General features: G+C 64.6%; 1 protein-coding gene across 1 annotated transcript; it reads left to right on the top strand.

Annotated features, from left to right (window-relative positions):
* The first annotated feature begins 488 nt into the window (after positions 1–488).
* Positions 489–10,450, top strand: THRA (thyroid hormone receptor alpha). The gene is given in 12 exon segments (XM_063178725.1): positions 489–635; positions 2,013–2,074; positions 4,362–4,462; positions 4,550–4,697; positions 6,872–7,077; positions 8,086–8,232; positions 8,319–8,577; positions 10,187–10,195; positions 10,198–10,247; positions 10,249–10,357; positions 10,360–10,398; positions 10,401–10,450. Coding segments are annotated over 12 exon segments (1,218 nt in total). The 5' UTR covers positions 489–582; the 3' UTR covers positions 10,436–10,450.
* Positions 10,451–12,094: the final 1,644 nt, after the last annotated feature.

Below are 12,094 nucleotides of genomic sequence, written 5' to 3' on the forward strand. Positions count from 1 at the left end.
TCATGCATCTCCGCACGCTCTTCCCCAACCCTGCACACTCTTCCCCTCCTTGAATGCTCCCACAGCCTTGCACACCCGTGCATTTCTCACACCCGCGCATTTCAACCCCCCCGTGTGCGTTTCACCCCGCTCTGCCCTCTGGCCCAGCCCCGCTGCTGTCACACCCTGCACGTCGCTCCCTCCTCGACTTCTCACGCGTCCCTCATGCCCTTGCCCAGCCCCGACCGCCCTTACACGCTCCACACCCCCTTGCACGCTCACACCCACCCCCATCAATCACCATCCACACCTCCTGGGGGTGCCCCATACCCCCCACCCCTGCCTGGGGGTGTCCCCTCCGTGTCCCCTGGGGCCGGTCGCTGCCCTCTCCCGGCGCTTTGGGCTGACTCTGCCGTCCCGCAGGGTCCGGCCCGGGATGCTGCGCGGTGCTGAGCACTGAGGGGCACCATGGGGTGCGCGGCGTAGCCCCCCGCCGTGGCCACCCCCCCCCCCCACGGCCGTGGCCACCCCGCCGTGGCCCCCGCGTGGCGCCGGAGCCCCCCCCCGGTCGGTGCTGAGCGCTCCTTGATGGAATTGCGGTGAATGGAACAGAAGCCCAGCACCCTGGACCCGCTGTCGGAGCCAGAGGACACCCGGTGAGCGCCCAGCCCGGCGCGGGGACACACGTGTGGCACTGCTTGGGGTGGCACTGCGCGTCCCCGCGCCCTCTGTGTCCGAATGGCGTGTGTGTCCCCAAGTGTCCCCATACCTGCTGCACCCCTGTGCCCACCGTGTCCCTTGTATTGTCATGCCCGGTGTGTCCCTGTGCCCACTGTGTCCCCTGTATTGTGCCCGGTGTGTCCCTGTGCCCACCGTGTCCCTTGTATTGTCATGCCCGGTGTGTCCCTGTGCCCACTGTGTCCCCTGTATTGTGCCCGGTGTGCCCTGTGCCCACCGTGTCCCTTGTATTGTCGTGCCCACCGTGTCCCTTGTATTGTCATGCCCGGTGTGTCCCTGTGCCCACTGTGTCCCCTGTATTGTGCCCGGTGTGCCCTGTGCCCACCGTGTCCCCTGTATTGTCGTGCCCGGTGTGTCCCTTGTGTCCTCGCGCCCGCTGTGTCCCCCTGCACGGTCATTTACGTGTCCCCGTGTCCTGGGTGTCCCTCGTGTCCCCGTCCCCCCCCCCCGCGTGTCCCCACGCGCGTTCCGTGGGTGTCCCCCATGTCCTGTGCCCCCCAGCCCCACCCTGTACCCCACATGTCCCCAACCGCCCCTCCCGTTCTGGGGATCATCCCCACGTGTCCTGGGTGTCCCCCTGCACCCCACGCGTCACCAGGTGTGTCCGTGCCCAGGTGTCCCCATGGTGTCCCCTCCCTCCCTCCCCCCACTCGTGCCTCTCCCCGCGGGGGCCCCTCACGCCCCCCCCCCCCAATCCCGGGGCTATTTCGGGGTCACCTTGGGCTGAAGCCCCCCATGATGGGGGGGGGGGGGTGGGTGAGAGGTCCCCGTGTCGCCCCCCCCTCCCCCCCCCCCGCAGGTGCCCCTCCCCCCCCGCGGGGCCGGGCGCGCGCGGACCCCCGCCGCCCGCCATTGGCTGAGCCCCCGATGACGTCACTTCCCCGCTCAGCCAAAAGGACATTTTGTCTTTGACTGTGAATGAGCCCCTCCCCCCACCCGCCCCTCCCCCCACCCTTCCCCCGCCCCTCCCCCACCCCCCCACCCTTCCCCTCCCCCACCCGCCACCCTTTCCCTTCCCCTCTTTCCCCCCCCAGGGGCGGTGCCGTGTCCCGGGGGGGGTCCCGGTCCCGGGGGGGCTGTTCTGGGTGGGGGGGGGGTCCCCAGGGTCCTCTCCACCCCCCCCCAACCGCACCCACCCGTGACATCGCCGCGCTGGGACCCCCGGGCGGGGCCTGCAGGGAAGGGGGTCCGAGGGGGATTTTGGGGCGCTGTTGGAATTTTGGGGGGGGGGGGGGGGCAGCGGGAATTCGTGGGCGCTGTCCCAGCCTGTGACCCCCCCCCGTCCGCTCCCGCAGGTGGCTGGATGGGAAGCGCAAAAGAAAGAGCAGCCAATGTTTGGTGAAGAGCAGCATGTCAGGTACGGGGGGGCACCCGCGGCTCCCGCTGAACCCCCCCGGGCACCCCCTGACCCTGCTGGGCACCCCCGGCTCACCCTGGCACCCCCGGCTCACCCCGGCACCCACTGGCCCTGCTGGGCACCCCCGGCTCACCCGGGCACCCCATGAACCCTGCTGGGCACCCCCGGCTCACCCGGGCACCCCATGAACCCTGCTGGGCTCACCCCGGCTCACCCGGGCACCCCATGAACCCTGCTGGGCACCCCCGGCTCACCCGGGCACCTCATGAGCCCTGCTGGGCACCCCCGGCTCACCCGGGCACCCCATGAGCCCTGCTGGGCACCCCCAGCTCACCCGGGCACCTCATGTGTCACCCTGGGGGCCCCGAATTCTTGCCAGGGTCCCTGTGTGTCACCTGGGTCCCCCAAAGTCTGTGCACACCCGTCGTCCACGATGGGCACCCCAAGATTGCTGTGTCTGCGCGCCCCAATGTCCCACGGACACCCCTGGGCTCCCCGGCGTGAGAAAGTCCCACGGACACCCCGTGTCCCCTGTGGGCACCCCAAGATTCCCATATCTGTGCATCCCAATGTCCCACGGACACCCCTGGGTTCCCCGGAGTCCCACGGACACCCCGTGTCCCCTGTGGGCACCCCAAGATTGCTGTGTCTGCGCACCCCAATGTCCATGGGGCACCCCAGATCTCGGCTGGGCTCCCCGGTGTCCCACGGACACCCCGTGTCCCCTGTGGGCACACCCAATGTCCCACGGACACCCCTGGGTTCCCCGGAGTGCCACGGCCACCCCGTGTCCCCTGTGGGCACGCCAGGAGCTCCCACATCCTTGCCAGGCTCGCAGGGACACCCGCTGTATCGCAGGCACCCCAAAATCCCTCCCTGCACCCCCCATCCCTGCAGGGTCCCCCTGGCTCTCGTCCCCCCTCAGTCAGCTCGGGGCGGCAGCGCCCTGGGGTGGGCGATAAGGGGGGCTGATAAGGGGGGCCCCGCGGGCGCTGCCCCCCGCCCTGCCCCATTCCCCGGCGGGGAGCGGCCGGCGCCGGCGGGAGCTGCCGGGGGGGAACCGGGGGGAACCGGGGGGAACCGGGGGGAACCGGGCGTGCGGCTCCCGCCCATCCCCTGCGCCTTCCCCGCTCCCTGGACGGGGGGAACACCCGGGGAACCCCACATTCGGCACCCGGGGAGCGCCACAGGGGTCCCCGCGCCTGCGTTTGTGGGGTGCAGCAATGCCGGACACCTCCCCGAATGGTGGGGGGCACCCAGGCGTTCAGCGCCCTCCCCATATCCCCCACCCCGTGGGCATTGCCACTTCCAGCCCCCCCCCCAAAACACGAGGCGGGGACAGGAGGGTGCTGGGGTCCTGCTGATGATCCGTGCCTCAGTTTCCCCGGGCGGTTGGCGGTGGGGAGGCTGGGGGGGCTCTGCTCCCCGGACAGCAGCGGGGACAGTGTGTCTTTGTGTGCCAGGGGGACAGGGACCCCCCCCCCCTGCTGCCGGTTAATGGGATAATGGGGGCTTTATTGCTGCGGGGGGCTCGGGCACCCCCCACTCACACACCCCAGAGTTAACCCTTCCCGTGCCGGGGTGGAGGCAGTGGCAGGGCAGACAGCGCTGGGTGCAGACAGAGAGGAAACTGAGGCACAGAGAGGGGAGGGTGTACTGGGCATCGCTGGCATGGGAGGGGTGATGCAGCTTGTGCCAGGGGTCTCTGATGTGGGGTGTGCAGAGAGTCCCCTGATTTAGGGCTCCTGGGGGGCTCTGATTTGGGGTGTGCAGGGGGTCCCTGATTCAGGGTTTTCTCAGGGGTCCCTGATGTGGGGTGTGTGGGAGGGTCGCTGGTACAGGGTGCTCCAGGGGTCCCTGACTTGGGGTTTCTGGGGGGGTCCAGATGTGGGGTGTGCAGAGGGTCACTGGTACAGGGTGCTCCAGGGGTTCCCCTGTCATGGGGCACTCCAGGAGCCACTGACTTGAGGTGCTCTGGGGGGTCCCTGACATTGGAATTTCCATCATGGGGTGCTCTGGGGGTCTCTGTCATTGGAATTTCCGTCATGGGGTGCTCTGGGGGGTCCCTGACATTGGAATTTCCATCATGGGGTGCTCTGGGGGTCTCTGTCATTGGAATTTCCGTCATGGGGTGCTCTGGGGGTCCCTGACATTGGAATTTCTGTCATTGGAATTTCCATCATGGGGCTCTCTGGGGGTCTCTGTCATGGAGCACCCCACGAGTCCCTGCTGTGGGGGGCCCTGCCCCGGGGTGCCCTGGGGGTCCCTGACTCGGGGGTCCCCCCAGGGTACATCCCTAGTTACCTGGACAAAGATGAACAGTGCGTGGTGTGCGGGGACAAGGCCACCGGCTACCACTACCGCTGCATCACCTGCGAGGGCTGCAAGGTGAGCTGGCTGGGGCACGGGGGGTTTGGGGGGCTCAGGGGGGGCTCAGCAGGGCTCACTGTGTCCCCCCCCTTTCGCCCTCCCCAGGGATTTTTCCGTCGGACCATCCAGAAGAACTTGCACCCCACCTACTCCTGCAAATACGATGGGTGCTGCGTCATCGACAAGATCACCCGCAACCAGTGCCAGCTGTGCCGCTTCAAGAAGTGCATCTCCGTGGGCATGGCCATGGACTGTGAGTTGGGGGGCACTGGGGGGCTTGGCTGGTGGGGCAGGATGGGGTCCTGGCACTTTGGGGTACCCAGATCAGCTGCAGGACCTCAGGGCAGGTTGGAGTTCCAGCACTTTGGGGTACCCACTTTTGCTGCAAGACCCCAGGGCAGGTTGGGGCCCTGGCATTTTGGGGTGCACAGATCAGCTGCAGGACCCTAGGGCAGGTTGGGGTCCCGGCACTTTGGGGTGCCCAGATCAGCTGCAGGACCTCAGGGCAGGTTGGAGTTCCAGCACTTTGGGGTACCCAGATCAGCTGCAGGACCCCAGGGAAGGTTGGAATTCCAGCACTTTGGGGTACCCAGTTGAGCTGCAGGACCCTAGGGCAGGTTGGGGTCCTGGCACTTTGGGGTGCCCAGATCAGCTGCAGGACCCCAGGGCAGGTTGGGGTCCCGGCACTTTGGGGTGCCCAGATCAGCTGCAGGACCTCAGGGCAGGTTGGAGTTCCAGCACTTTGGGGTACCCACTTTTGCTGCAAGACCCCAGGGCAGGTTGGGGCCCTGGCATTGTGGGGCACATTGGGGTACCCAGATCATCTGCAGGATCCCAGGGCAGGTTGGGGCCCTGGCATTTTGGGGTGCACAGATCAGCTGTAGGACCCCCCCAGAGCAGGTTGGGGTCCCAGCACCGTGGGGCATTTTGGGGTGCCCAGATCAGCTGCAGGAGCAATCTGGCATTTCAGATGCTGCAGTGGGGTGGGATGTATGAATAGGGGGGTCCCAGATGATAGTGGGGGGCTTTGAGGAGGTGGGTTGGGGTGTTGGTGCTATGGGGTGAGTTGGGATGCCCGGAGCAGCAGGAGGAGGCTGGGGGGTCACTGTGGGTGCAGCTTTGGGGTGCATTGTGAGGGGATCCCTGCTGATTCTGGGGGTGCAGCTGTGGGGTGCATTGTGAGGGGATCCTCACCGATTCTGGGGGTGCAGCTGTGGGGTGCATTGTGAGGGGATCCCCGCTGATTCTGGGGGTGCAGCTGTGGGGTGCATTGTGAGGGGATCCTCACTGATTCTGGGGGTGCAGCTGTGGGGTGCATTGTGAGGGGATCCCTGCTGATTCTGGGGGTGCAGCTGTGGGGTGCATTGTGAGGGGATCCCTGCTGATTCTGGGGGTGCAGCTGTGGGGTGCGTTGTGAGGGGATCCCCGCTGATTCTGTGGGGTGCATTGTGAGGGGATCCCCGCTGATTCTGGGGGTGCAGCTGTGGGGTGCACGGGTGGGGGGATCCCCGCTGATTCTGGGGGTGCAGCTGTGGGGTGCATTGTGAGGGGATCCCCGCTGATTCTGGGGGTGCAGCTGTGGGGTGCATTGTGAGGGGATCCCCGCTGATTCTGGGGGTGCAGCTGTGGGGTGCACGGGTGGGGGGATCCTCACTGATTCTGGGGGTGCAGCTGTGGGGTGCATTGTGAGGGGATCCCTGCTGATTCTGGGGGTGCAGCTGTGGGGTGCATTGTGAGGGGATCCCTGCTGATTCTGGGGGTGCAGCTGTGGGGTGCATTGTGAGGGGATCCTCACTGATTCTGGGGATGCAGCTGTGGGGTGCATTGTGAGGGGATCCCCGCTGATTCTGGGGCTGCAGCTGTGGGGTGCATTGTGAGGGGATCCTCGCCGATTCTGGGGGTGCAACTGTGGGGTGCATTGAGAGGGGATTCCTGCTGATTCTGGGGGTGCAGCTGTGGGGTGCATTGTGAGGGGATCCTCGCTGATTCTGGGGGTGCAGCTGTGGGGTGCATTGTGAGGGGATCTTCGCCGATTCTGGGGGTGCAGCTGTGGGGTGCATTGTAAGGGGATCCCTGCTGATTCTGGGGGTGCAGCTGTGGGGTGCATTGTGAGGGGATTCCTGCTGATTCTGGGGGTGCAGCTGTGGGGTGCATTGTGAGGGGATCCTCGCTGATTCTGGGGGTGCAGCTGTGGGGTGCATTGTGAGGGGATCCTCGCCGATTCTGGGGGTGCAGCTGTGGGGTGCATTGTGAGGGGATCCCTGCCGATTCTGGGGGTGCAGCTGTGGGGTGCATTGTGAGGGGATCCCTGCTGATTCTGGGGGTGCAGCTGTGGGGTGCATTGTGAGGGGATCCCCGCTGATTCTGGGGGTGCAGCTGTGGGGTGCGTTGTGAGGGGATCCCCGCTGATTCTGGGGGTGCCGGCAGTGGTGCTGGATGACTCCAAGCGGGTAGCCAAGAGGAAGCTGATCGAGGAGAACCGGGAGCGGCGGCGGAAGGAGGAGATGATCAAATCCCTGCAGCACCGCCCCAACCCCAGCGCCGAGGAGTGGGAGCTGATCCACGTTGTGACAGAAGCCCACCGCAGCACCAATGCCCAGGGCAGCCACTGGAAGCAGAAGCGGAAATTCCTGGTGAGGGGATGCAGTGGAGGGGCTCTGTCACCACCTCGGGCACTCGGCATCGGCGCACACGTGGTGGCAGCGCCAGGTTTTGGGATGTCACCGTGTCCTTGGGCACTCGAGGGGGGTTGGGACGTTGCCCGGTGTCCTTGAGCTGGTCACCCCCAAAGGGTTCAGGGGTGAGCAGTGACCGAAGGGGACAGCTGTGCCCGCGGGTGGCCCTGGGCTGGCCCTGCCGCTGGCGCTGTCACTGTCCCTGTCATGCAGCTCCCTCTCCTGGCTGCTGCACCGGCCCTGCCACGGCTGTTCCCGGTGACATGGGGGCCCCAGAGGGGGGACAGAGTCACATCATGGCCTCAGAGGGGTCCCAGGGAGGGGGAGCAGGGTCACAGTGCGCCCCCAACACCACTGCCCACCACGGGGGTCCCAGAGGGGGGGCACGGTCACACTGCACCCCCATGTGCCACTGCCCACTGTGGGGGTCACGGAGGGGAAAGAGTCACTCTGCACCCCCTAACACCACTGTGGGGGCCACAGGTTGGTCACCCCACACCCCCAGTGCCACCGTGGGTGTCTCAGGGTGGGATATGGTCACACCACACTTCCAACACCACTGCCCGCCATGGGGGTCCCAGAGGGTGACACAGTCACACTGCGTGCCCAAACCCAATGTCCACCGTGGGGGGCACAGTCACACTGCACCCCCAATGCTGTGGGGGTCCCAAGGGTGGCACAGTCACACTGCATGCCCAAACCCAATGTCCACCATGGGGGACACAGTGACACTACACCCCCAATGCCCCCAATGCTGTGGGGGTCCCAAGGGTGACACAGTGACACTGCATGCCCAAACCCAATGTCCACCATGGGGGACGCAGTCACACTGCACCCCCAATGCCCCCAGTGCTGTGGGGGTCCCAAGGGTGGCACGGTCACACCACGCTCCCCAATGCCACCACGGTGGTCCCAGGGGACACATGGTGACGTGACACCCCCCAACACCACCGTGTCCCCCCACAGCCTGAGGACATCGGCCAGTCCCCCATGGCCTCCATGCCTGACGGGGACAAAGTCGACCTGGAGGCGTTCAGCGAGTTTACAAAAATCATCACCCCGGCCATCACCCGCGTGGTCGACTTTGCCAAAAAACTGCCCATGTTTTCAGAGGTAACGCACGCTGGGGACTTTGGGAGGCATGGGGTGCTCTGCCCAGTGTCTACATCACACCAAACCGCCCCCAAAACTGCCCCCAGCTGCCTTGTGAGGACCAGATCATCCTGCTGAAGGGGTGCTGCATGGAGATCATGTCGCTGCGGGCGGCCGTGCGCTACGACCCCGAGAGCGAGACGCTGACGCTGAGCGGGGAGATGGCGGTGAAACGGGAGCAGCTCAAGAACGGCGGCCTCGGCGTCGTCTCCGATGCCATCTTCGACCTGGGCAAGTCCCTCTCTGCCTTCAACCTGGATGACACCGAGGTGGCCCTGCTCCAGGCTGTGCTGCTCATGTCCTCAGGTAAGGGGGTGATGGGTGCCCCCGGTGCCCGGGGAGTCAGAGGGTTTGTTGGGTGGGCACCCCCAATGCTCAGAGTTCTCGCTGTCCTGAGGAGGGGTTGGGTGGGCACCCTGATGCCAGAGATCCCCTGCAGGTTTGGGGGGGAATTGGGTGGGCGCCCCAATGCTCAGAGGGTGTCCATGGGGATGGTTGTGTTGGCATCTCTTTGCCCACGACCCCCAGCATTTAGAGGTGCATTAGGTGGGCACTGCCATGCTCAGAGGGTGTCCATGGGGATGGTTGTGTTGGCATCCCCTTGCTCACAACCCCCAGCATTTAGAGGTGCATTGTGTGGGCACTGCCATGCCCAGAGGGTGTCCATGGGGATGGTTTGTGTTGGCATCTCTTTGCCCACGACCCCCAGCATTTAGAGGTGCATTGGGTGGGCACTGCCATGCCCAGAGGCTGTGCATGGGGATTGTTGTGTTGTCATCCCTTTGCACACAACCCCCAGCATTTAGAGGTGCATTGTGTGGGCACCCCAATGCCCAGAAGGTGTCTATGGGGATTTTTGTGTGGGCACCCCCTTGCTCACAACCCACAGCATTTAGAGGTGCATTGTGTGGGCACTGCCATGCCCAGAGGCTGTGCATGGGGATGGTTGTGTTGGCATCTCTTTGCCCACGACCCCCAGCATTTAGAGGTGCATTGTGTGGGCACTGCCATGCCAGAGGCTGTGCATGGGGATGGTTGTGTTGACATCTCTTTACCCACAACCCCCAGCATTTAGAGGTGCATTAGGTGGGCACTGCCATGCCCAGAAGGTGTCCATGGGGATGGTTGTGTTGACATCTCTTTGCCCACGACCCCCAGCATTTAGAGGTGCATTAGGTGGGCACCCCAATGCCCAGAGTCCTCAGTGTTCTGGGTGTGTGTTGGGTGGGCACCCCAATGCCAGAGCCCCTAGCATTTAGAGGCGCATAGTGTGGGCACTGCCATGCCCAGAGGGTGTCCATGGGGATTGTTGTGTTGGCACCTCTTTGCCTACAACCCCCATCATTTGGAGGTGCATTAGGAGGGCACCCCAATGCCCAAAATCCTCACTGTCCTGGGGAGTGTTGAATGGGCACCCCGATACCAGAGCCCCCCATCACCTTCAGAGTGCATTGGGTGGAAATCATGCCCCCCTTGGATTTTGGGTGGATTTGGGGGTGGGCACCCCAATTCCAGAGCTCCAGGAGCATGAAGAGGGCACCCAGGAGCACAGGCTGAGCCTCTTGGTCCCCTGGGCATCCCTGCCAGGCTGGGGTGGGTCTGTGGGGTGGGCACCCCAACAGCCAGGGCGTGTTTGGGACACTCAGCCCTATGAGGGGGACTCCTCCACGGCAGGGAATGCCAGGACAGCAGGAGAGAGATTTAAACTAAAAAGGGGAGGTTGTGGTGGGGTATTGGGAAAAAATTCTTCTCTGTGAGGGTGGTGAGAGGACCTGACAAAGCGAAGTGTCCAAGGCCAGGCTGATGGAGCACCCTGGGACAGGGTGGAAGGTGGACAGTGGGGAGGTGTCCCTGCCATCCACCCAAACCACTGCGTGATTCCACCACCCGCTGACCATTCCTTGGGTTCCTGCAGACCGGACGGGCTGATCTGCGTGGAGAAGATCGAGAAGTGCCAGGAGACCTACCTGCTGGCCTTTTGAGCACTACATCAACTACCGCAAACACAACATTCCCCACTTCTGGCCCAAGCTGCTGATGAAGGTGACGGATCTGCGGATGATCGGCGCCTGCCACGCCAGCCGCTTCTGCACATGAAGGTGGAGTGTCCCACCGAGCTCTTCCCCCCCTCTTCCTCGAGGTCTTCGAGGACCAGGAGGTGTAGGGACGACACCACCCCAACCCTGTGCCCCCCCCAAACCCCGCTCTGGCCCCCTGCCCCCCAAACCTTTCTCGTGTCCCCCTGTAAGGACAAGGGATGCTGTGCCCAGGGTGGGGGTCCTGCTGTGCCCCCCAACAGCCACCCCCCCACCCTCCCACCCCCCCGCCCCAGGACTTGACGAATTTTGTTTGTTTGCACAGGGAAGGGCCCCGACGGTCGAGCGTTCCCTTTATTGTCCTTCTCTTCGTAGATTATTATTTTTTAAGCATTTATTTCCCTCCCTGAGAGGCTAAAATATTAAACTAACTGCACTTTGGAAGGAGGAGGAGGAGGAGGAGGAGGAGGAGGAAGAGCAGGGAGGAGAGGAAGGGGCTCTGGGCTGCACAGGGAGAGGCTGCCCCGGCTGGGGGGCCGTGGCCATATGCACTTTTGGCCGGGCAGCAATTTGGGGGGCTGGGGTGGGGGCCAGGACCCTCCCCCATAGCAGGGCAGGGGCTGGGACCCCCATCCCCTATAGTGGGGTGAGGGCCAGGACCCCCCCATAGCAAGGTGGGGGCACAGGGGGGCACAGCAGTGGCGAGGGGGACCCCAGCCCATCGGGGTGCAGGGCTGGTGGACCCCCCCCCCCCCCGATTCACCCCAGCCCACTGGGTCTGCCCCGGCTGGGGTGACCCCCCCTGTGTCCCCCCACCCCTTATCCCCAAATTTGGGGCCAGAATTGGGGTTTTGGTGGGGTTCTCTTGTCTTTTTTTTTTTTTTTTGGGCTGAGAGGAGACGATTTTTGTGCCAAGCGCCGCGGATGGCGGGCGCTGCAGGACACTGGGGTGGGGGGGGGGGCCACTCCCACCCCCCCCAACCCAAACCCCCCCCAATTTTCCGTTGTCCTTTTTATTTTTTTTGTTGTTGTTTCCCCCCCCCCCCCCCTTGTCCTCGTGGGTTTTGTCGTGTCCGTCAGGAGTTTGCAAAGGCCCCGGAGGCGCCGGCTGGGGGGGCTTTGGGTGCCCCCCCACTGCACTACGGCCCCCCCCCCTCCCCGGCAGCAGCACTTTGGGGGGGCTGCACCCCCCAACTGCCCCCCCAGTGCTGCCGGGGGGGGCCGGGCTGAGGCGGGGGCCGGCAAGGGGGAATCCCACAGGGGGCTTGAGGAGGGTCGGGGGGGGGGGGCACAGCTGCGAGGGGGCACCCGGGAATGGTTTTATCACCTTTTTAAAACACCCCCATCCCCCCCCCCCAAAATTTAGGTTTGTGAATTTTTTCTTACCTCAGGCGGAGGCCGAGGGGGGGGGTGCGGGCCGGGGGGGGGCCGGCAAGGCAGGCCGGGCCCACCTAAGCTAATATATATATATATATATATATATAAATATATATAAAATATATAATTTTTGTAATTAAAAAAAAAATCTTTTTACGGGTCGTTTAAAAGCAGAAAATCCCAACACCAGACACGTCCCACCCCCCCCCCCATAGGCACAGGGGGCCGGGCTGGGCTCCCCCCACACCCCAGACTCTCCCCCGCAACCATTGGGGTTGTGTTGGGGGCGCCCTGCCAGACCCCTTGCAGCTGGGTTGGGGGGCACAGCGGGGCTGTGGGGTGCCCTGGGTGAGGGGGCGCCTGCCCCCAGCCCCAAATACCAGCGCCGGATTGGACCTTGGTGCAAAATG

The sequence above is a fragment of the Melospiza melodia genome, chromosome 30, assembly GCF_035770615.1.
Source record: "Melospiza melodia melodia isolate bMelMel2 chromosome 30, bMelMel2.pri, whole genome shotgun sequence".
NCBI lineage: Eukaryota > Metazoa > Chordata > Aves > Passeriformes > Passerellidae > Melospiza > Melospiza melodia.